The following is a 23,484-nucleotide window of genomic DNA, read 5'->3' on the forward strand; positions in this document are numbered from 1 at the left end:
TTTTTACCTTGAATGAACTCTAATTACCTCAAAACTCAAATAGTATCTTATTTAAGAAAAAACGCGAACGTCTAAAACTCGATTGAACAGTACGACCCGAAAACTCGAATTGAACTCGGCAGGTTTTAGGTGTTGAATAGTCGCATTCCAGTTGTTTCCAGGGTCAAAATATAATAAATCTTAAATTCAAATTATTCCCGACTAGAATATTCAGATTTACAATTCGAACCTTAATAAATCAGCCCCTTTCTAGAAAACCACACACTGCAAGCAGTTTTCATTTTTGGAAAAACAATTCCTCTAACGTTAAAAAAAAAAAAAAAAGGAATTACACAAATGTGTTTTTGTTCATCAAATTTTCATAATAATTGTTTATCCAGTATAATTATTCATACACTTTCACTTGAAGGATCGTATACAAGCTGCGTGGAGCTTATGAAAACCATTTTATTTCAGGAGATATTTTTTGGGTTGTTTTGAAATTTTCAGAAGTGGGTTTGACATTTTTGTTTAAACATTTCACATTTTTTTATGTGCGTGTGTACGTTGTGGTTGCTTCATAATTTTCTTGGAAATGTTTTTTCCAGTGAAATAGTCCAATGATTGATCAATTACAAATATGCAGAAAAGGAGCAGTGATAATTCTTTGGGGTGCGCTAGGGGTTTGGGGGGGGTGAAACGGGTAAGGGGGGCACAGCATTTTAAATATAAAAAAAATTCACATGTAAATAAATAAAAAATACAATAATTCACAAAGTACCCACTGTAGCGCCCGTAAAGGACCATGATGAATTCAGAGGCACTGACAGGGCCAACACTACCATAAATCTTGCATAGAAATAGTGGAGCCCCATAGACAATATTTATACTATATATTTATATATATATCTATATATATAGTGTGTCCAGATAAATATATTTCATATTTATGTATAGACGTATGCTTCTATATGAAGGTAAGACAGGCGTGGCATGACATAACCAGGCGTGGCACAGGCTGATGGCATCATATCCCAGGAGATGACATCATAGGTTGGCTGATGATGTCACACATTGGGAGAGCACAGAGTGAGATCTCAGGAGAGGGGGGTGATGTCATGCAGAGGGTGTCAGAGACCCGCAGAACATAGCTTTGGGAAAGCCTCCCCTAATCCCCTAGGGACAGCCCTGAAGTTAGTCGTTCCGTTTACCTCTTTAGTATCTAGCGTGTGTGCGGTTAATTTTCTCCATACTAATTGACAATTAAGGCACAGCACAAACACACAGACACACAGATACACACAGACACACACAAACACGCCTGTGCAACCCCCGCTACTGTAATAATCTGCTGGAGGGGGTCAATAAGGCTCAAGTCAAGTATCCCAAAGGGGGCGACTGCTCTTTCTATCCCTTTTCCACCCTCCGGACATGGAGGAATAAATGAATGGGATCATTATTAGAATCTCTTTTGCATCCTGATATCATTTTGTGACCCTGTATAATTAAGAAGGGTGTTGGCTGGTGGGTGTGGGCACTCTATGGGGGCTGGAAGGTTTCTCAGGACATACCCCAGCCTGGGCATCGCTTGGAACCCCACTCACTTTGATAATTATAGGCGGTCCCTTAGACTGCTCATTTTCTTTTAACTGCACGTTTGTGGGCGTTAGTGACGGTATAGTTGTCTGACTGCTCTCGGGCTGACCTTTCTGGTTAATAGCTGAAATATTGGCAGATGCCTGTATCTGGTCACTTTCTAATTCTCTCCCAACTTTGTTATTCTGCGATGAGAACCGTATCTGGTTGCAGTCAGCTAATTTACCATTGAGAAACATGCTTGGTGGTTGATAAAGAGCTTTGTTAGCACTAGTCATCGAGGCAATAATGGTCACCATTGCAGAGGCACTTTCTGGACCACTGACTTTCTCAGTAGTTGGGGTAACAGTGGTCATCTTTGTCTGGTCACTTTCTCCTGCAGTGAGCCTATTAACAGTTGGGGAGGAAGTTACTACTTTTGTTTTATCACCCTTTTCATCACTGGGTCTAGTAACAATTGGGGCTACAATGCCCACTTTTTTCTGTTCTAGTTCAGTTCCACTTGGTTTTTTTATATCCTGGGCTGAACTGAACTTGTCTATCTTCTCCATCACCTTATAAACCATATTACTAGCAAAACCAGGGGCAGTTCCTTGTCTCTGATTATTTTGTGTTTCACTCAGTCTATTAATGTTTGGGTCAGTAGTGGTCACCCATGTCTGGTCAGTTCCTTCCCTATTGATATTCACAGGTGAAATTGCTGGTCCTATCAGAGGAGCAGGTTCTTGCACCACAGCAGTATGGTCAGTGGCTTTCAGTGGATCAGCATAAGGAGCTTTTGCTAAATTGGCCTTCTCCTCTTTAATACTAATAAGCTGAAAATCTGGTGGTTTATTTGAAACATGCTTTGTATCCTCCGTACAGAGAATTTGACTATTTACTTTATCAGCTTCCAGCTTACTATCTGTAGGTGGGTAAAGCTGAGTAGGTAGGAAAGTGCTAGTGCTTTTCATTGATGGGCAAGAAGATGAAGAACCTTTCGGAAGGTCGGTATTTTGCTCCTTGGCCACATGGGGGAGATCAGGAGGGTGAGTACAACCATTTTGCATTGGTTCAACATGTGGACCCTCTCTTACAGGATGAAGAGGAGTAATATTGCAGTTCTTAGAGTCTTGGCCTTTTTTAGAGTCAGCACCTGTCCCTTTTAAAAAGCCAGACTGGCCTAGAGCTGTACCTGAAGGGGGACAGTGTGTGCTCTTCGTGGAATTACCCACAGCAACTTTACTCTTATTTGAGTGGGAATGGTAGATGCTAGAGTCTGCTGTGAGGTTAGAGGGGGTAATTTTGCTCATAGCATGCGTGCTGCTTTTACCTACTGTTGTCAACTCTTCTACCACCTCTAGATACCATTGTTCTCTTGTTTTTACTTCCTCATAATCCTCTCCCCTCTCTCCCTTTCTTCCCTCTCCTTCTGTTCCCCCATCCTCTCCTTCCCCTCTTCTTCCCTCATGCTCTTGTACTGGACTTAGGGTTTTCACTTGGCACCTGCCTACCATAGCAAGGGAAGGGTCACTTTGAGGGGGAAGGACTGTAGTTGATGCAGCTGGGGGTTCCTGGGGAGAGAAGGGGGAAGTAGTCCTTGGTCCTACTCCAACCTTAACTGCTGCTTGGACTTTACCCTCACTAGATTTCAGACTATCTCCTAGTGGTGATATTCCTATCACTCCTTCTCCCTCCAGTCTCTCAAAGGTTTCTCCTATCAGATTTTCTCCTCCACAAAGACTGCGAGGAGACTCCTGCCTACCCACTCTCCTTACTGGCTGACTTCTCACACCCATGGCTTCTGCTAATTCTCCCTCTATTGTTCCTCCTCCCGGCTCCTGTTTTCTGGGTGACCCACCCCCTCCACCCCCACCAAGTTTCTCTGCAGACTGTACTCTCTTGAGAAGTGGGGATCGCGGAGGCTCTGCACTCTTTGGGCGAGGACGTGAGACGGGTGGAGAAGGATGCAGTTTTGGGGGAAAGCTCTGAGTGGTCAGGCTGCTGCCAATGCTGTGACTTTGCAGCAGAGGGGGTGAGGCAGCTGTAGTAGGCGAAGGAGTGTGTGCAAGTGGCGAGAGTGGCATATTACCCGCAGATTTACAACGTGCAGAGCGATATTGGCGGTGCAGTTTTGGAGATAAGCCATGCAGGGTGCTGGGTCGAATGTGTGGGGAGGGGGGAGCAGGGGTAGTTGAAGAGGAGGAGGCTGAGGCACAGGAAGAGGTGGAGGGAGGAGGAGGTGGCGCAGGGGAATTAGGGGTACTGGAAGAGGGAGAACTGCCTTGTGAAGAAGCACCTAAAAGAAAGAATCATAGGAAAAAAAATTACAATACAGAATAACCCCAATATTAACATCTTCCCAAAGAAAGATATATCCATTTATGTGCCAAAGTAGTTTCACTACATCCCTTACCAGTAAAGAGTGAACCTATGGGGTACGGACTTTTTGCCTTTAAATATACCTCTCCCTATAGCACTACCTCCCCTTTGCCATCTAGAGTCCACAATGGGTTGAACATGTGAGCCATTGAAGGCAGTGCTTTGGTACCCCCAGATAATCAGTGCCAAGCAGCACCCACTGGAAAAGGCCTCTACTGACCCCACATAAACCATTTTCACCTGAATAACCCTCTATAGACCATCACTCCACCAATGTACTTGGCACAAGTAACTAGGAGACATCAATCTTACCAAGATAAGCAGAGTCCATGGAGCGGTAGCTATGGGTAGGGGAACGGGCCGATAGGCTGTGAGTGGGCGATCCTGGAAGACTGTCACTTGAGGAGAGGGACCGGCTCAGGGAAGAGAGGGAACGGCTGGTGTGCAGAAGATTCGATTGCTTGGTGATCTTACGGAACAGAGAATTGCGCTTCTTACTGTTAAATGGAAGAGGTGGGAGAAGGGAAAGTGCAAAGAGAAAAGGGATGGGAGAGAAGAAGGATCAAGATGACTCTCAAGCCATAAGGTCAACCAAAGCCATATCTCAGTAGTAAAAGCGTAGATACCACCAGACTCCTTTAGCATGACCCATCTGAACACCCCATGATTTTCATAAACCCCTTTGTGAAGTGCAACTTTAACCACAAATGATTTAAAGGAGAAGGAAAGGTTAAAATTAAATAAGCTTTATCAGAAAGGTCTATATAAATACACCCTCAAAGTAATGCTGCTCTGAGTCCTCTATCAAATGAAACACACATTTCTTTCCTTCTATTGTGTACTCATGGGCTTCTGTATCAGACTTCCTGTTTTCAGCTTAAACCTCCAGGGCAAGGCCTTGAGCATGCTCAGTTTGCTCCTCTCCCCCTCCCTTCTGCCCTTCCTGCTGTAATCTGAGCCCAGAGCTATCAGTGACAGGAAGTGATGTCACACCATGCTAATATGGCAGCTGCTATCCTAAACAAACAGAGAGAGCTTCTAGAGCTGTTTCCCCAGGTATGGTAAAGCATTATACAGAATAAATAAAGCATTCTAGCTTGCACTATTGTGGCCAATCTATTGGCAATAATCTGCCTCAGTAGCTTTCCTTCTTCTTTAAGGGACCCAGAGGTACAGTTCTTAACTACACCTCCCATCATACCTCACACTGCTCTTATTTCCACATTATTGTCTTGAACACCTCCCTTATAACCAGGGTGCTGACTTCCAGGCCTCCTTCCCTTCCACACCCCCTCACCTCTCCTGCCCCTCTCTCCCAGTGCTCCGCTTGTTCCTCCGCGCCATTTTGGATCGATAACTGCTTCTCCTGGCTGGACCAGTTCGGATTGATGTGTTCTCAAAAGGGGTGGTGGTTACTAACACCTTGTTGCCGCTCTTCAGGAATACAAAGGGCGAACATTTAATTCAGAGTACATGACAGAATACAAAATTATTTATACCGAATGTGTGATGTTCTACTCTCCAAAATAAAACCTTACCTTTAAAATCAGCTCCACAACTTCAGTGTGGACCAGGCCATGCACCGGCTCCCCATTAATATGTGTAATGAGGTCCCCAGCACAGATACCTGCTTCATGTGCAGGCCCTCCTTCTTCCACGTGCTAGCACCCGAGAGAGGGACGAGACAAAAAGGGAGATAAAGTTGAACAGAGGGGGCGGGAGTATTCTCCTGCTTATCCTTTTCAATTAAAAAAATCCATATTTTTATTATAAAGTATTTACAGATTTATTATTAACCCCACTTTTGCCAGGAGAGTTTATTTAAATAGTGATAATGAGTTCTGTATATAAAAGCATGATTTGTCTCGGGTTTACAGATCAGGAGGTGTTTATTATATACTTCCATTATGCATTCTCATTATTCTTTGCTTACTCACCCAGACAATGTGCTGCACACTGTATACATCACTTTCCCCCATGTACACCCGGATGGCCCGCAAGGTGAAACCGTATTTTTTCCCAGAGCGCTGGATACAAATAGGGGATCGAAGGCTGCTCACTGCCGGTGTGTAATCGCGGCTCGGAGAGGAATCTCGGGAGGAGGGATTGGACGAGAGGGAGCGGGGGGACATTGGGCTGACCAGAGGGGAGCTGCTGTGCTGTTCAACTGTGGAGGAGATTTGGGTAATTACAATGATTATCCAGTGTCGGACTGGGACACCAGGGGCCCACCAATTAATCTTAGACCAGGGGCCCACCAATTAATCTTAGACCAGGGGCCCACTCTTAGTACTATTTTTCTTCCTCTCCTGACTCAACCTCTATTCTCCTTACTCTATTATTCCATCTATTTAGCCTCTTTGTTCTCATATAAATAGGGAATAGCCATGAAATAGGCCAAATGTTTATCAGCATGGGGCCCACTGACACCTGGGCCCACCGGGACTTTTCCTGGTATCCTGGTGGGCCAGTCCGACACTGTGATTATCTGCCATACAGACACCTGGATTAATGATTGAAAGGAGGTAGAATGAAATATAATCCCTTTAAAGCCGTACCTGTAGGAATCATAACAGACAGTGCGGTGGTGGATGCTGACTTGATGACTTTTCCACCAGTTCTCCTCCGCTCAGTATCCCCGGAGAGGTGTTGGTGTCTGGCTCTGCGCAGGACAATCTCATTTGTGGCACGAGTTGAGGATTCTGACTCCTGGGGGGGCTGAGTATCCACAGACTTGTCTACTAGAGAATGGGATGGTGTAAACAGGCAAAAGATAGATTGAGAGGAAATATAAGGATTATGAAAAACATGGGGCAAGGTAACGTTACTGCTACTAAAACACAAGACGTCATCCTTCTATGTAACCTCTCACCTGGCTCCAGCTCTCCCAGAGGAATCTTGCTTTGGCTGGTCAGGGAGCCGCTGCTTCCCCTCACTCTGAACTCCACCTCAACTTCCAGGGGAGACGTAAAGCGGGTCGGGTCCACTAGGGCAGAAAACCGCCGCCTGGCAGCCAGAGGGGGGCTGGATTCTGCGTCTGCAGCATCTGAGAATTGTTTCCTGCAACAGAGGCACCACCCATGAACGTTCCATAAGGTCTGAAGAGTAAAACCCATTCTCAGAGGGTATAAAAACCATAGAAGTGAGGAGGAGGAAAAAGCAATAAGCCAAGGATCCCCAAACAATAGCTCCCACTTTATAGCCTTCTACAGGACATGTTACCAGCACTCCCATGGAGGGCATATCACTTTAAGAGAAGTGAGGGTCAGTTCTCCTCAAATCAGGACTCCAAGTTGGCTGTTGGCTTATGTCATGTGACTATGTCCAGGTAGGGTGAGCACAAAGAGCAGAGTTGCTTATCATCATCAGAACAGGTCATTGTCTCTCCTCACCCTTCCTAGTCTGTGTCTGACACGAACTCAAGGGGTTTGGGGGGATCACTGGGACAGGAAGGGGGTGAAGAATTATACTTCATGCCTTTGGTGCCAAAACTTCTTTGCAGAATAGCATTAAAGGGCTAGTTCACCTTTAAATTAACTTTTAGTACGATGTAGACATTAATATTTTAAGACAATTTGCAGTTGGTCATTTTTTTAAGAAAATTGTGGGGGGGGGGTTTTCAGTTTTGAGCTTTTTAGTTCAGCTGTTCTCCACTTTGTTATATAAACAGCTATATGGTTTCTAGGGTCTTATTTACCTTAGCAAGCCAGGCAATGGTCTGAATAGGACAATAAGTAATATAATGTTTTAATAACAATTAAATTGTAGCCCCACAGAGCAAATACTGTTTTGGCTGTGAGGTTGGTGACCCCCAGTTTGAAACATGGAGAGGGGCAAAAGAGGAAGGCAAATAATTCAATAACTATATAAAAAATATATATAATGAAGACCAATTGCAAAGTTGCTAGGAATGGAAAATTCTAGAATAACTTAAAGGTGAACCCCCTATTTAAATGAGAAGGGAAGTGTAAATCACTGGGGGTTGCTTAACGTTAGTAAGTATAAGGGCCCATATGGAGGTCATTTACTTTTCTTGTGGGGACCTCGGGGGTGGGGTTCATCCTGTCTACACCAAAGTAAAAATAGATCTGCACAAAGTGAAATAGTTTCACCAGCAGGTTCCCTTGCCACAGAGCTTACATGAACCAATCAGTGATTAGATACAGGTAAGACTGTCCTGTGGTGTGGCCCAGTGCAGTCACATGTGTTACTCACATTTCAGGAGAGACAGTCCTCCAGCAGCGGTCTCGCAGGGTGACACCCCCTAGCGTCTCTCTCTTGGTTGACTTCTCAGACCGTTCTTGTTTGTTGCCATCTCTAGAAGGAGTAGGGGGTTTCTGCTCCAGTTGGGACAGCTGCTCCATACTACTATAGACCTGCCACAAGCAAGAGATGGACACTTACAAGGTAGGTATCTTTTATTCATCCAGAAAATACAATGAATGGTGGAGGTGTGCTTCACCCAACATTTTACAATGCATTGGACTAGTGGTGTGTGGGTCGAGAATTTCCCGACCCGACCCTAACCTGCCCCCTCTCAACCCGCACCCGGCCCAGTCCACCATTCCCCCACTATTTATAGACTCATGCCCACCCTCCCCCCAGTGATGTCAGGAAGGGGTGTAGCAGACGAGAGTCTATAAATTTAGGGGCCCGAATCTGCCCAACCCGCGGGTCCCTACAATGGACCCACTGACAATGGCAACAAGGCCCTACATACAGGCTTTGGTGTAGATGCTATGGGCTCCATCAGATGCATCATATGAATTTTCAAAAAATATATGATGATGTCATACACACCACCATGTCATACACATGCCATAAAATACCTTGGAGGCCACACCCAGCCTAATGCCCTCCAGTTGGACAGCCCTACATTTTTACTCTGAGTGGTGTAATGATTTAAAAATGATTTTTTACTTCCTTGTTTTGTGACAAAAAGTCACGTGATTTCCCATCCCACCTCTAATTTGCATATGAAAATTAGGATTCAGATTCAGTTCGGGCAGGCAGAAGGATTCGGCTGAATCCGAATCCTGCTGAAAAAGGCAGATTACTGGCCGAATCCAGAAACGAATCCTGGATTTGGTGCATCCCTATTTTAAACCCAGAGTAGGTTGTAGGTAGGAGTCAGCCAATAGGAGCAAAGATGGGGAGGAACCACAGACCACCTTTGGTGGGAAAAGCATGCTCATACTCTTTCCGAGGGATACAGGTAAGATGAGGGCAAATAGTCATGTGTGTCACCTACACAGGCAGGGACTTACTTTACTAAATCTTGGTGTGCAGGATGAAAACTGCCTGATCTCCACTGAGTCTTCATCATTTGTATCATCCTCATCGTAGGAATTAATGTGCTGATACCGATCTGATCGAGCTGAGGAAAGACAGATGTATCGGTGTTTTCTTAGGCTTGAGGAACATGGGACCTTTCAACTGCCGATATCATCATCATAGTATGTGAAATGCCATAGGCCTAACTGGCCTTCAGAATTGGTGCCCACCCTCCTTCTACAGACGTGGGTCCCCCAGGGTCAGCAGCTGCACAATTTAGGGTCCACTAACATTAACATGAAAGTGATATTTGGCTGCACTTACTGTCAAAGTAACTGGTATCATCTTCTGCCTCCAAGTGGGGGATGAATTCTGCTTTCTGCCTGAGCAATCCATTCCAGTCCAAATCAGTGAAAAATCTATGAACTTTAACCTCAATCGCTCCCCCTGAATCAGTGACACATGGAGAGGATGGGATTAATAGGAGAGATCAAGAAGGGGGGGCATTTGTAAATGTGAAGCAAAAGTCCCTTATAGTGTTATAATAAGTCTTCTATAAAGCTATTATCTGGGCAAAGCAAGATTATGTGGTGCCTGTGGCAAAGGGTTCAGTTCTAGACCAACAGCAACCAATCAGATGTTGACTTTTAAATAGCAGACCAGTATATGTGATCTGCTGATTGGTTACTATGGATTATAAGAACTGGGTCTACAACTAGGGATTTGGCCAGATAATGTTCAAATTTGTTTTTCTGGGCAAATCCAACTGAAAATGCCAGGAGAGAATACACCACATATGTCATAGTCTTTAAGGTATCAGACTTACTGGCCTGTGCTTATGTGGTTCCATTGAATTTGCTCTTACAGACTAACCTGTTCCAAGCCTTTGTAATGGATCTGTCTGTAGGAGGCAGGAGATGAGATTTTGGGCATCGATGGGAAGAGCTTCCTCTGCTTCTGGCCAGACAATGTCATCTATAGGATGGGAAGAAATGGAAAAGCATAGCTTGAAGTACATGTTACTGCACCATCTGGTATAGACAGGTGGAAAAAAAATCTGAAAAAGAAATATATAATTCAGTAGTGGTACCCCCAAGGTTTTAGACTTGACTTCTCTTTTAACTCATTTAAGCCATCGGGTAGACATGAGGTTGGGTAAGGAGACAAGGTGAAGGAAGAGGTAGATATAAAAAAGAGGGGGCATCCTTACCGCTGATCACCTGACCAAACAGCTCCTCTGGGGTGTCTCCAAAAAATGGCACGCAACCGACCAAGAACTCATACAGAATTATGCCCATCGCCCACCAGTCGACTGGCTTCCCATAACCTTGTCGAAGTATAACCTCTGGTGCAATGTATTCAGGGGTCCCACAGACCTGCAAAGCATATGGAAGCTGTAACTATATGGGACATGAGTCTGTCCCTCCCACTGCAGGGTGATACAGTGACACAGACAGGAGGGAACTATGGGACATGAGTCTATCCCTCCCACTGCAGGGTGATACAGTGACACAGACAGGAGGGAACTATGGGACATGAGTCTGTCCCTCCCACTGCAGGGTGATACAGTGACACAGACAGGAGGGAACTATGGGACATGAGTCTGTCCCTCCCACTGCAGGGTGATACAGTGACATAAGCTGAGGTGGAGGAATGAACCAAGGGATCACCGCCTTCTATACCTGTTTGTCCAGAAATTCCCTTGCTTCACTCTCAATGTGTCCTTCATAGAGATTAGTGGTGAGGTTCATAAGCCCCATCTTGGACAGGCCGAAATCTGTAAGCTTTATGTGACCCATTGAAGTGATTAGGAGACTATGGGAAGAGAGTAAATAACAACAAGACAGAAAGTGAGGAGGAAATGTGAAGAAAGAGTACCATGCATGTGAATAAGTTTATGAATGGAGTGTGAATGACCTAGAATAAAGGAAATGAATGAGAATGAATAAGGGAGTGAAGATATGAAAGAGCTGAGACTACGAGTGTAAATGAATGAGTGAATGGGTAGGTGTGTCAGGCAGTAGCTTTGTAAGTGAGTGAGTAGAAGTAAAGGACATTAGCAATGGGAAGATTAAGTAGAAGCAGAATGGTAGATAAATAGAAGTGGGTGTGTAACAAGACACAATGATAGTGAGAAGAACAGGGGGAGACAGCACAGGGATAAACTGCAGAAATGTCTAAATATAAAGTCAGATACACAGTCAGGTATAAAACAATACTGGGCACTGCAAACACACTGCATTATATACAGAGAGGGCTGCTTACTTGTCTGGTTTCAGATCTCGGTGCACAATCCCATAATTATGTAGGTATTCCAGAGCTAGAACCGTCTCTGCGAAATATAACCGAGCCATTTCCAAAGGGAGAGCACCAATGTGCTTCAGTAGGGTGGCACAGTCACCCCCTGTTAGTGACAGGGAGGGAATCGGTGGGACAACGGGGCGGAAGAGAGAAAAAGGGGGAGTAAAGGAGGAAGGGGCACCAGAGAATTAATTAGTGACATGAAATGAATTGGTTGGATAACAGAGCAAGTGAGAGGAGGGAAGGCAATAAGGAGAAGTTGGTGGCATGAAAGAAACAGATGGAAAAGACAAAATGGGAGAATAAAGGGGGAGTAAGGATAAGTGGGGTGAAAGGAAAGAATTGGAGAAAAGTACAGGATAGGAGGAGGGAGAGTGCAGGAGGAATCAGGCAATAAATGTGATGGAAGGAATTGGTTTGGAAAGAGAGCAGGAGAGACAAGGGGAGAGTAACAAGGAAGGGAACATAAGGGATGAGATGGAAGGAATGGGTTGGAAATGACAGCAGGAGAAAATAAGGTTAATAAAATAATGACACCATGAGGACAGGGAAAGCAAGAATAAAGAAGGAAGGGGCATCACAGGATATGTGACATAGAAGTTAATAGTGGGGACAAGACAACATGAGTCAAGTAAAGAGAACAAAGAAGTAAGCATTATCAGAAGATACATGACATACAGGTTATGAGTGGGACACAACAGCGTGAGAGTAGCAGGAACAGCATAGAAAGCATAGAAAGCAGGGGCATCACAAGTGGTATCAAAGGAATGTATAGTACAGGAGTAGAGAGAAAGGGAGGGAGAGTATAAAGAACAGGTTGTAAGATAAAGAGCCCGGGAAGGAATGGGTGGGACAAGAGCATCAAGAGAAGAAGGAAGATAAAAGGAGGAAGGGACATCAGGTAAAAATTGGTGTGGAAGTAATGGGTAGTACAAGAGCCAAGAGAATGATGGAGAGTAAAAATTAATGAGCATTTGATAATAAAAAAAACAGGGAAGGGATGGGTGGGACAAGAGCAGAGAGAGAACAAGAAAGAGCAAAAGAGCATCAGATAATAATTTCCATGGAAGGAATGGGTAGGTGAGGAGCATAATGCATATAAGGATAGCAGAGAAGGGCATGGTGGGAACAGAGTGCATGAAAAAAGAGTGGAGTGGAGGAGCAAGAGGCAGTAGGGAATAAATTAGAGACATGGGAGGTTTTGGTGGGAAAGAGAGAGAAGAAAAGAGAGTAAAGAAGAAGGGACATCAGAGAAATACAGTATAAACAGCTTAAAATAAAGAATTCACCATTATCTGAATTAGGGATGCTCAGCCTGCAGCCCTCAAGCTATAACTAAGCAACTGCACCCACCATCTTCCCATTGTCGAGAGTTACTGCCCAACAACAGCTAGAGGACTGCAAGTTGGGCACCTGAACGGAGCAGACGAAGCTACACATGTTCGTACATATAAACAGCAGTCAAGCCATGTGAACAGAGGAGCACATAAAGTACAATGAGTTGTTATTATACCTACCTTCTACATATTCCATCACCATGCAGAGGTGCCTACGGGTCTGGAAGGAGCAGAACATACTGACCACGAAGGGATTCTGGGCAAAGGTCAGAATGTCCCGTTCTACGAAGGCCTGATGGACTTGTTTCCTCAGACGCAAGTTCTGCTTGTTAATTTTCTTCATGGCAAAGCGTTGGCGAGTCTCCCGGTGACGCACCAAATACACCGCTCTGGGGAGGGAGAGAGAAGCATCTCATTATGTTAATGCATCCCACAAACATAGAGCCATGATGCGTCACCAACGGGGAGGTCCCCTACATAAAGTTTCATCCCCAAACTGCCTGAACCTGTGGCTGTGGTTCAATGTTGAAACCCAAATGCATGCAACCTGGGGGTTTGAGCCCCTCTTGACTGGTGGCCTCACTGACCAATATCCTTTGGTTGAGATTAGTACCGGGAGGTGAATGAGTTTCTCTCCTGGCAGGTGTCAAAGTTTTTGATGACTGGATCAACCTGATTTGGTTCACCACCCTGGTGACCACATCAGGAAAAGTTCCGATTTGGTGACCTTGCTAAATAAGTGGATCTTCTCGTGTATGGCCAACTTTAAGGTTAGGCAAGTGCAATCATCAGCTCATTCCTATGTGTATAGGACCAAGACTATCGAGCCCCATCAGGTTAATTGTGATTTGGTTTGTAGGAGTGGTGTCAAATCTTGTTGGTCCACAGCCAATAGGTTTCCACTGGCCTCATTCTATCATTGGTCTAACAGCTGAATGCTGGGAAAGTTTTAGGGCAGGGCATCAGGGTTTTGCCCTGGATCTCTAGTATAACACCCTTCTAATGGCATTTATCCCAGGGACCCCATTATGAAGAGGCACTGCACAACTGAATATATTGTTTAGATTACCCATACGCTCCATTACTGATGAGCTTTATTGTTTCAAAGTCACTTTCCTCAGGAGGTCTTATGGGTTTGGCAGCTGTCCCACTTTTTGCCTAAAAAATTGAAAAGAATGGCTTAAAACAGAAAACGATGAAATCAGAGGTGGGGGTGGAATACAAATATATAGACAGAGGAAAGAAGACTGAGCATGATGGGTTCCTATTGATTTTTTTTACCTCTGTGTGGTCCTCTGGTTCTGGGATATGTGATTCCATGGTCAGTGGTTCCTCAGGAGCTGCTACCTCTGTTAGGTGGGCAAACATCAAACACATGGTCATGTTAATGTTTTTTCCTTATGTTATGAATCAGTTATTTAGGGGAGGGGCTCTGTAGGTTACCTGGGAAGGAATCCCTGGTCAATCCCAACTGTCTCAGGATGTACTGGGGAATATCTTTTTTCAAGTTTCCTTCCTTCACCTGGTCCTCAGCTACCTCCAGCATGTGATAGAATTCTTCAGGATTAAATTCCTGCCCACAACATACAAGTAGTGAATATTGTATTGTATGACATTTAACATTGTACAGCTGTGGAGGCAAGTGGACGGGCAGAAGGGGAATATGCTAAGGCTCCCTCCCCTTAAAACTTAAAGTTACATCCGCAGCAGCACCTCCATTAACATCTCCTTTTCGAGAAAGGTAATAAAGGGGGGAAGCTAATGGCATTCCTGTTTTTCCATTCCTTTACTCAGGTACAGTCCCCCATGGGGAACCATAGGGACTCACCTTGGGGTATAAGTGAGGCCTTTGTTCAGCTCTATAAAATGGTCTATACGTCCACACAAGATGTACACGCTCAGTGTTTCATAAAGTATTTTCCCTCTTGAGATAAAAACAACACAAGAAAGTAGAAGAAGAGCCACTAACTGTAACTGAACTATAACTTTCCCTGTTGGGAAGACACAGGCTGGATGGCATCCCGATAAACTGGTATTGGTTCAATCTATAAACCTTGGTCCCTAAAATGCTTCAGCTTTATGAAGTGGCCTTGGAGGATGGAGCACTACCCCAATCTCTTTGCACTTATAGTTCTGATAGCTAAGAAAGGCAAAGACCCAGCAGATTGTGCTGCCTACAGACCTATTTCAGTTCCTTCAAATGATGTCAAAATACTGGTGAAAGTACTAGCTAACCACCTCACCAAGGTCATTCTAAACTTAATGCATCCTGACCAGTTACCAGGGAAGGCAAACAATATTAATATATATAGATTATGCAAAAACCTTGATCTACCTGGGGCCACCCAAAGATGGTGCTCTACCTAGATATCAATAAAGCTTTCAGTTCAGTTTAATGGAAGAACCTGTGGGAGGTGATGGTTACTATGGGATTCAGGCCTAAATTCAAGCAGTGTTAGGTTGCTATATAATAGTCCTGTGGCTAGAATTTGTGCAAATAAACTGGTGTCTGAAACCTTCGTAGAGGTACGACACAGGGATGACCACTATCTACCTACTTATTTGTATTAACTTTAGAGCCCTTAGCAACTTTAATATGAAAAAGCATGTACTGTAGATTGCAGGACTGAGCTTTGGCAGGGTGGAAGAGCCTCTCTCCACATCTTCCCCTTATGGAACAGAAATGTGTGGAAGTATTTAAGTATCTTGGAGTATAGGGTTGGTATAGACCAGCAGAGAACTAAGCAATGACCTAATGAACTGGTCAGGCCTTACCGCTGGGTGATATCAACCTAATAAAAATGGTTGTGCTCCCAGGAGCTAATCTACCTTTTCTCTGATCTGCTCCTTCATATGGGCCAACAAACAAACAAGCTGTGTATATATCTCAAAACATTAACAGCTGAAGGTAGGGCTGGCATCCATACATTTGATGCTGATAATTGGGATGACATCCCCTACTTCTCTAATTGGTAGTAATGATGTTCTTATACAATACTGTACAATACACAGAACATATCTTACACCAACATGTCTCTCCAGATGTCCCTGAGGGGTTCTGTGATTATATAAATGTACAAGGCTGCAGGCTGAGCTATACAGGGAACTCTGATTATCACTCATGTATTATAAGGGATAATGTACCCCCTACTGTAAATGATAAGGATATTAGAAGTCACTGAGGGGTTGTTCTGTGACCATATAAAGGCACAAGGCTGCAGGCTGAGTTATACAGGGAACTCTGAGTATCACTCATGTATTATAGGGGATAATGTACCCCCTACTGTAAATGATAAGGATATTAGAAGTCACTGAGGGGTTGTTCTGTGACCATATAAAGGCACAAGGCTGCAGGCTGAGTTATACAGGGAACTCTGAGTATCACTCATGTATTATAAGGGATAATGTACCCCCTACTGTAAATGATAAGGATATTAGAAGTCACTGAGGGGTTATGTGACCATATAAAGGCACAAGGCTGCAGGTTGAGTTATACAGTGAATTCTGAGTATCACTCATGTATTATAAGGAATAATGTAGCCCCTACTGTAAATGATAAGGATATTAGAAGTCACTGAGGGTTTGTTCTGTGACCATATAAAGACACAAGGCTGCAGGCTGTGTTATACAGGGACCTTTAAGTATCACTCATGTATTATAAGAGATAATGTACCCCCTACTGTAAATTATAAGGATATTAGTTCTAAGGAGTTATGTGTCCATATAAAGTCTGAGTTACACAGGTCATATTTACAGTTTCTCACCAGGCACTCCAGCAGGCGAGCAGGTCGAGAGATGATGATTAAAAGATTCTTCATCAGTTGAGCAATGAAGGCAACTTCTGACCCCTCTGAAGAACGTTCCACTGCCTGCAAGGAAAGTATTGGGCATTTAGAGAACTCTTCAACTACTCTTCTTTTTTAATCTATCCAACCCTGTAAACCTTTAAAGAGTATGACTACCCATTTGCCTTTAACTACCTTTTTATATTATACTTTACGGTTTCCAAAGGCATGGCAGGGAACGGTTTCCTAGACTTAAAGAAAGATAATACCCAGATAGTCCCTACAGCATACTATAGCAGATAGCAGATGATTCATTGCTGGGACCCCCAAAATATTTAGTTAAGTTTATGGACAACTCAGTTATCCATTGTCTCTACTTTCTCAATTTGATCTACTTTAATGTGACCTTTGGTTTGCAGCCTCATTGGCTGCTACATCTCGCCCATTTGCTTGGTTGATGGGACTCATTTGATTCCCTACTGACAACCTTGAGCCCACCAAGCCCTTCTCTCATGTGCTGTCACAGAAAAGTTAAAAGCATTAAAGCTGACTTCAGAGTCAGCCATAAAAGAACTGGTGCTCCCACAAGGAGAAATGTGTTAATGGAACAATTAGTACAACTAATTGTAGGAGTAACAGGAAATACAAGAACCAACCATTTGGACTAAAGGTGGCCATACACTGGCCGATAAAAGCTGCCGACAGACTGTGTCGGCAGCTTATTGGCCCGTGTATGGGGGCCCCCGACGGGCTTCCCCGATCGAGATCTGGCCGAAAGTCGGCCAGATCTCGATCGGATGGGACAGAAAATCCCGTCGGATCGCGGCCGCATCTGTTCGTTGATGCGGTCCCGCGATCCGACCGCCCGTTTACCGAATGCTAGGATCCGATCGTTGGGCCCTAGGGCCCACGATCGGATCTGCCCGATATTGCCCACCTCAAGGTGGGCATATCGGAGGGAGATCCGCTCGTTTGGCGACATCGCCAAACGAGCGGATCTATCCGTGTATGGCCACCTTAAGTCCTTCCATGGTACTTATACTGATGCTGTTGTTTGACTCTACTATTAGGATAATATTTCTCCTTTATATGCATTACCTAAATTTCCTCTGTACTAGCTCCTTATCTTCCAGCCTGTCCCAAAAATTCAGTATTTCCCTTCCCATATACCATTTCCCCATCTCCCTTACATCATTCAGCAGCTTCTCCAGATTCTCCTGTAACTGGTAGAAGTAGGCAGTTGTAATCATGCCTTCGGTGCTCCTGTTCAGACAGTCCCTTGCCAGCTCCACGATCTGATGGTGGATGAAGTTGAGGAGTCCATCAGCCAGCGGTAGGACGTTCTCGGGGGAGAAGGTGGAGATGAACATCCGTAGCCTCTCCTCCATCTGTGCAGTGGCCTGTATGACACAACCAGAAGTATCCATTGAATGTGTGGCATTGTTGACTAAGTATCTATTCAGATAACAATATAGGGCTTATTTACAGACATAGGTGCTCAATAAGATGTGCTTTTGACAGCAACAACCAATCAGCCATTAGCTTTCAAGACATTTTAGCTTTTAAAGAAGTTTTGTTAAAAAATAATGGCTTGGAAAATCACAGCTCCAGATTATACATACAGCACCCAAGTCTCTTGCCTATAGCCCCCTTAAAGGGGATGTAAAGGCAAATAAATAAAATCCCATTTTTTACTTTCTTTAATGAAAAAAAAACCTATCTCCGATATACTTTAATCAAAAAATGTCTACCATTTTTATAAGAAACCTGACTGTATGCAGTGAAATTCTCCCTTCATTTACTTGCTCTGACTGCTGCCGATAGGAAACTTCAGACCGTCCCTAACTGCTCTGCAGGGACTTTCAAACGGCAGGGGGGAGGGACTTCCCAGAACTGGAGCAGCTTTGTTTGTTTCCCAGCTGGCGACCATGTAGAGACTCATATCTGCAGCAGTCAGAGCAAGTAAATAAAGGGGGAATTTCACTGTTTGCAGTCAGGTTTCTTATAAAAACGATAGACTTTTTTTAAATATGATTTTTATTAAGTTTTCATAACAATATAACAATTAACAAACATAAAAGGAATTCGGAGGTAAAAGAAAAAACAGATAAATGTATATTCCATACTTACTACTTTCTTGGCAATTACTAGAAAGAATCTAAAATAACGATTTCAGATTAATTATTACCAAAAAAAACCATGTACGATAGACATTTTTAATTAACGTATATTGGGGATATGTTTCTTTTTCAGTTAATAAAGTAAAAATAGTATTTTATTTTTGCCTTTACATCCTCTTTAATGTTTTCAACTCCAGCTGCAGGGACAAAGCTTCTAGTTGTCTGTTTTTTGATCGATAAAGGTACTAGGTGATATATCATTGGAAATGATATAACTTTTAAAAGTTGTAAAAGTTTTACCATCGTACTTGAGAGATACAGCACAATACTTACAAATAGTACAGAAAAAAATTGTGTCTGAGCAGATATTCAATACTTAATAATATGAATTCCTGTGTAATATCATCATATAGTTCAGAGTATCGTAGGCAAAATTCAACGGCTCGCAAACCCACATAATGTTCAATGCTAGTATATAATGAGGTTACATCTAGCGTAAGCCAACTATAACTCTCCTCCCATTTAACGTTCTGAACTATTTGTAAGTATTGTCCTGTATCTCTCAAGTATGATGGTAAAACTTTTACAAGTTTTAAAAGTTATATTATTTCCAATGATATATCACCTAGTCTTTATCGACCGAAAAACAGACAACTAGAAGCTAAGAGAAATTGGCTAGCAGGACAAGGATCTTTTAAATGTGGGAAGAATAGACATACTAGTTCAAAATTTCTTTAAAGGGGAAGGAAACCTAGCCGGCGCAAACCCCCCACCCCCCTCCCGTTTCTTGCCAACCCTCCCTCCTCCCCCCTGGCCTACCCGTCCCGCTGGGCGAATGCCCCTAACTTGTTACTTACCCTTCTGCGCAGGTCCAGTCCAGGGAGTTCACCGACGACATCTTCTTCCACGCGATCTTCTTCCTGCTGCGAACGGCGCATGCGCAGTAGGATCATTTCGCCGGTACGATCTACTGCCCAGTGACTTTTGGCATATGTGCAGTAGATCCTTACCGGCGAAATGATCCTACTGCGCATGCGCCAAAACGCCGTTCAAAGCAGGAAGAAGATCGCGTGGAAGAAGATGTCGTCTGTGAACTCCCTGGACTGGACCTGCGCAGAAGGGTAAGTAACAAGTTAGGGGCATTTGCCCAGCGGGACGGGTAGGCCAGGGGGGAGGAGGGAGGGTTGGCAAGAAACGGGAGGGGGGGTGGGGGTTTGCGCCGACTAGGTTTCCTTCCCCTTTAAGAGCATACCTCCCAACTGTCCCTTTTTCAGAGGGACAGTCCCTCTTTTGAAAACTCAACCTGAGGTCCCTCATTTGTACTGGAAAGTCCCTCTTTTCTCTGCACTGAACAGCCAGAAAAAGAAACAAAGTTTCTAACTTAATTGGCTTTTGGCAGAGAGGCCAGTACAGCTAACAGGTGCAATTAAGGTACTTTGTAACAATTTTGAGATAAGAAAATAAGTAATTTTAACAGTTTAGATAAGGAGAAATATTTTCAAATTTTTATAATGAACATGGTAATTACGGGGTCTGGCCACAAAAATGGGTGTGGTCAAAAAAATTGCCGCACTACATGCTGAAATAATTTTTGGCCCTCTTTTTACTTCCAAAATGTTGGGAGGTATGTTAAGAGTACAACATCAGGAGAGATCTTTCCCATAAAAAGCTATATAAATTGTGAATCAAGGGGTGTTGTCTATCTAGCAACCTGCAACTGCGGTATGTAATATGTAGGTAGGATGTATAGATCACTTAAAGAAAGGGCCAGAGAGCACCTCACACCTATAGATTTGGATAAAATAGAAGAATTAAATCTTTCCAATAAAAGAATATCAGCCATAGGTCAACACATTATGCTGAAACATGGGGGTGATTTCAACCAGATTAAATTCCAAGGCATAGAGAGTGTAAAATTGGGACCACGTGGAGGCGACATTAAGAGAATGATTGATCAAAGGGAAACTTATTGGATATTCACCTTAAAGACACGGCATCCACATGGTCTCAATAATGACTGGGAAGTAACATGCTTTTTCCAGCCATAATGAAAGAATATGTGTATATATAACAGTATTTCAAATGATATTACGGGACATCCCATATAAATGTGTAAAAATTAAATGCTTAAACTTATGGTAATAACTGCTGTGACCAATATGACTTGTAATAAGCAAATACATGTTTTTTGCTTTTCTTTTAAATTGAGATTGTTTTAATGAACACAGGTATATAAGGCACAGGATTTCCTGTGACCTCATCTTGACGTGCCAGAAGGAGGCATGAAACGCGTCAGGTGATCTAACGTGTCATAGGGTAGGAGTACATCTGTCATGGATGCCTGTTTGTTGTTTTAATATTCAAATATCGCACGTGTGGATTGGTTTTCTCAACCACTATACACCTGAAACATGATGTCCGCTGGAATGGAGACCAGTAAGAGGAGACCCACACACAGTGCAGGAAAGGCACAATAAAGGAGTGACCTCCTGGACGGGGACATGTAAGTTTTTCCCTATTCAGGTTATTCTATTTTATATTTTAGTTGCCCTTTAGGTCTCAGGGACATCTTACAAACATCTTACCTTGGGAAACCTCTCTTTATAAACATGGTTCATCATCACAATTTCGTTGTCATGGGAGGAGGGTGATCGGCCAGGACTGTAAGGGTAAAACAAGGACATTCAATGTCAGATGGAGCAGGACATTCTGTTGTACAACCTAAAACTGAGGGAATAATCTCCTTTGGGTGTGACATTGACATATTGACGGAAACCACCTCCCAAGTATGTGACACTTGCAGACTGAGGGAACCATCTCTTGAGTGTGATAATGACAATAAGGGAACGGGGACCATCTTCTATGTATGCGACACTATGAGGACCCACTCCCGTGCATGGGTGCCACAGTCAGATTGAGGGGACCATTTTATTGTATTTAACACAACTGGAGGAACTATCCCTTCGGGAATTTCACTCCACAAACCGACCTTAAGCTGCGAGATCGTGGTCTGATCGCCGGTGACCTGCGCCCCCCATCATCATCGGGGATACTTTCTGTGCTGCCAAAATGTTTGGAGAGAAAGTGCAGCTCATCCAGTGTGGGCTGGAATGGGAGCTGGTGCAGGCGTTCCTGAGAGGAGGAGGAGGACTACAAAAAGGAGAGAAATATAAAAAATACAGTTAATATTAACATCACGTGATGATGGCGCTTCCTTCTGTCACTTCCCATGTAACGTTACTCACCGACACTGTGGAACTTGGAGTATTTGTCCCATAGCCAGACGACGGGAGGGAGGCCAAGGACCAGCGACGGCCATCTGTTCTGCTGGAAGAAATGGCTTCTTACATAGAGCCATGCATACATTTTGCATTTACAGTATAAGGCATCATGAAAGACACATTTACAGTAAGCATCGAACATGAAACTAATGTCCACCATGAGATTTGGAATTGAATTAGGAGACAAGAGGGGTATTTAGCACTTCAATTACGGGTACTACGCTACTGCGAAAATACAGGTCTGGGATCTGTTATCCAGAATGTTTGGGACCTGGGGTTTTCCGGATAACGGATCTTTCTGTATCTTCGTACCTTAAAGGAGAAGGAATAGCATTTCACAATTGGGGTGCCAAAAGTCGGCACCCCCAAATGACTTTTTATTTACCCGACACCCCGGGCTGGTTTTTCTAGCGAGCACCACGGAGAGATCCTCTTCCTGCTTCACTGGTTTTCAAATTTCGCAGGGTAGACGCAGGTGCATTAGAGTGAAATACCTGACTTTTTCGTTAAAGTCCATCTTTCTACTCTACTGCGCATGCGCAACTGTGAGACGACCAGAAGAAGCCGAAAGAGGATCTCTCCATGGTGGAGGGGTGTCAGGTAAGTAAAAGTAGTCACTTGGGGTGCCTAACTTTTGGCACCCCCAAGTGTTAAATGCTATTCCTTCTCCTTTAAGTCTACTAGAAAATCATGTAAACATTAAACGAGAATTCAACTGTGCACCGGCTTTTGCATATGTGTGCGTTGGAATTCTCCTTTGAATAAACCCAATAGGCTGGTTTTGCCTCCAATAAGGATTAATTATATCTTAGTTGTGATCAAGTACAAGTTACTGTTTTATTACAGAGAAAAATGAAATAGTTTTAATAAATTTGGATTATTTGGATAAAATGGGATCTACAGGAGACGTCCTTCCCATAATTAAGAGCTTTTAACAGGTTTCCGGATAACGGATCTTATACCTGTACAACTGATTTGGAAAGTCTCCTGAATACCCAAATACCAAATATGTATAGTTTTATGGAGATAGATTTCTGACTTGTATAGACCAGAACACTATCAAGTATTGAAAGCACCACTCTAGAAACCGTTTCCACTAACACTCGGTTTACCCCAGGAAACCGTATAATTTTGAAAAATACACATTCTGATGCAAAAATGAGTAAATATGACTTTCTATTCAGAACTACTTCCTTTCTTTCCTGAAGTTGGTATTTTTTATATCACTTTATGAAACATCAGCTCAAACTTAAAGAATTTTATCTCAAACATAAAACATCCTGAATATGAATGTCAGGGGGTCAACTGAACTGTTTGATCCCCAGTTTCCCCTAATGATCCCCTAAGTTTTCCAAGGTATGTGAATGTAGGGAGTCATTCCCATTATGAGGTTAGTATATATCAGGCCACGGTTACTGGGCAGGTACTGGGCAGGTAAATGTGGATGTAG

The 23,484-nt window shown here is 43.5% G+C and overlaps 1 protein-coding gene across 6 annotated transcripts in view; it reads right to left on the reverse strand.

Moving 5' to 3' along the window:
- Nucleotides 1-427: 427 nt before the first annotated feature.
- mast1.L (microtubule associated serine/threonine kinase 1 L homeolog) overlaps nucleotides 428-23,484 on the reverse strand; it is a 46,536-nt gene continuing 23,479 nt past the window's right edge. For 3 of the 6 annotated variants that reach the window (XM_018253688.2, XM_041587288.1, XM_041587291.1), the window contains 23 exons: nucleotides 21,999-22,080; nucleotides 21,743-21,903; nucleotides 21,339-21,414; nucleotides 17,824-18,033; nucleotides 16,613-16,717; nucleotides 14,292-14,421; nucleotides 14,130-14,197; nucleotides 13,918-14,006; nucleotides 13,029-13,237; nucleotides 11,476-11,614; nucleotides 10,893-11,025; nucleotides 10,421-10,586; nucleotides 10,084-10,185; nucleotides 9,535-9,657; nucleotides 9,204-9,313; nucleotides 8,152-8,312; nucleotides 6,809-6,996; nucleotides 6,495-6,677; nucleotides 5,874-6,103; nucleotides 5,475-5,597; nucleotides 5,234-5,370; nucleotides 4,249-4,433; nucleotides 428-3,853 (listed from right to left, as the gene is read on the reverse strand). In XM_018253688.2, the coding sequence (XP_018109177.1) occupies nucleotides 1,485-3,853; nucleotides 4,249-4,433; nucleotides 5,234-5,370; nucleotides 5,475-5,597; nucleotides 5,874-6,103; nucleotides 6,495-6,677; nucleotides 6,809-6,996; nucleotides 8,152-8,312; nucleotides 9,204-9,313; nucleotides 9,535-9,657; nucleotides 10,084-10,185; nucleotides 10,421-10,586; nucleotides 10,893-11,025; nucleotides 11,476-11,614; nucleotides 13,029-13,237; nucleotides 13,918-14,006; nucleotides 14,130-14,197; nucleotides 14,292-14,421; nucleotides 16,613-16,717; nucleotides 17,824-18,033; nucleotides 21,339-21,414; nucleotides 21,743-21,903; nucleotides 21,999-22,080 (5,479 nt within the window). In that variant the 3' untranslated portion in view covers nucleotides 428-1,484. The remainder of the gene's footprint in view (nucleotides 3,854-4,248; nucleotides 4,434-5,233; nucleotides 5,371-5,474; nucleotides 5,598-5,873; nucleotides 6,104-6,494; nucleotides 6,678-6,808; nucleotides 6,997-8,151; nucleotides 8,313-9,203; nucleotides 9,314-9,534; nucleotides 9,658-10,083; nucleotides 10,186-10,420; nucleotides 10,587-10,892; nucleotides 11,026-11,475; nucleotides 11,615-13,028; nucleotides 13,238-13,917; nucleotides 14,007-14,129; nucleotides 14,198-14,291; nucleotides 14,422-16,612; nucleotides 16,718-17,823; nucleotides 18,034-21,338; nucleotides 21,415-21,742; nucleotides 21,904-21,998; nucleotides 22,081-23,484) is intronic. The other 3 variants (XM_041587289.1, XM_041587292.1, XM_041587290.1) reach the window with 2 other exon arrangements.

The sequence above is a fragment of the Xenopus laevis genome, chromosome 3L (assembly GCF_017654675.1).
Source record: "Xenopus laevis strain J_2021 chromosome 3L, Xenopus_laevis_v10.1, whole genome shotgun sequence".
Classification (NCBI taxonomy): domain Eukaryota; kingdom Metazoa; phylum Chordata; class Amphibia; order Anura; family Pipidae; genus Xenopus; species Xenopus laevis.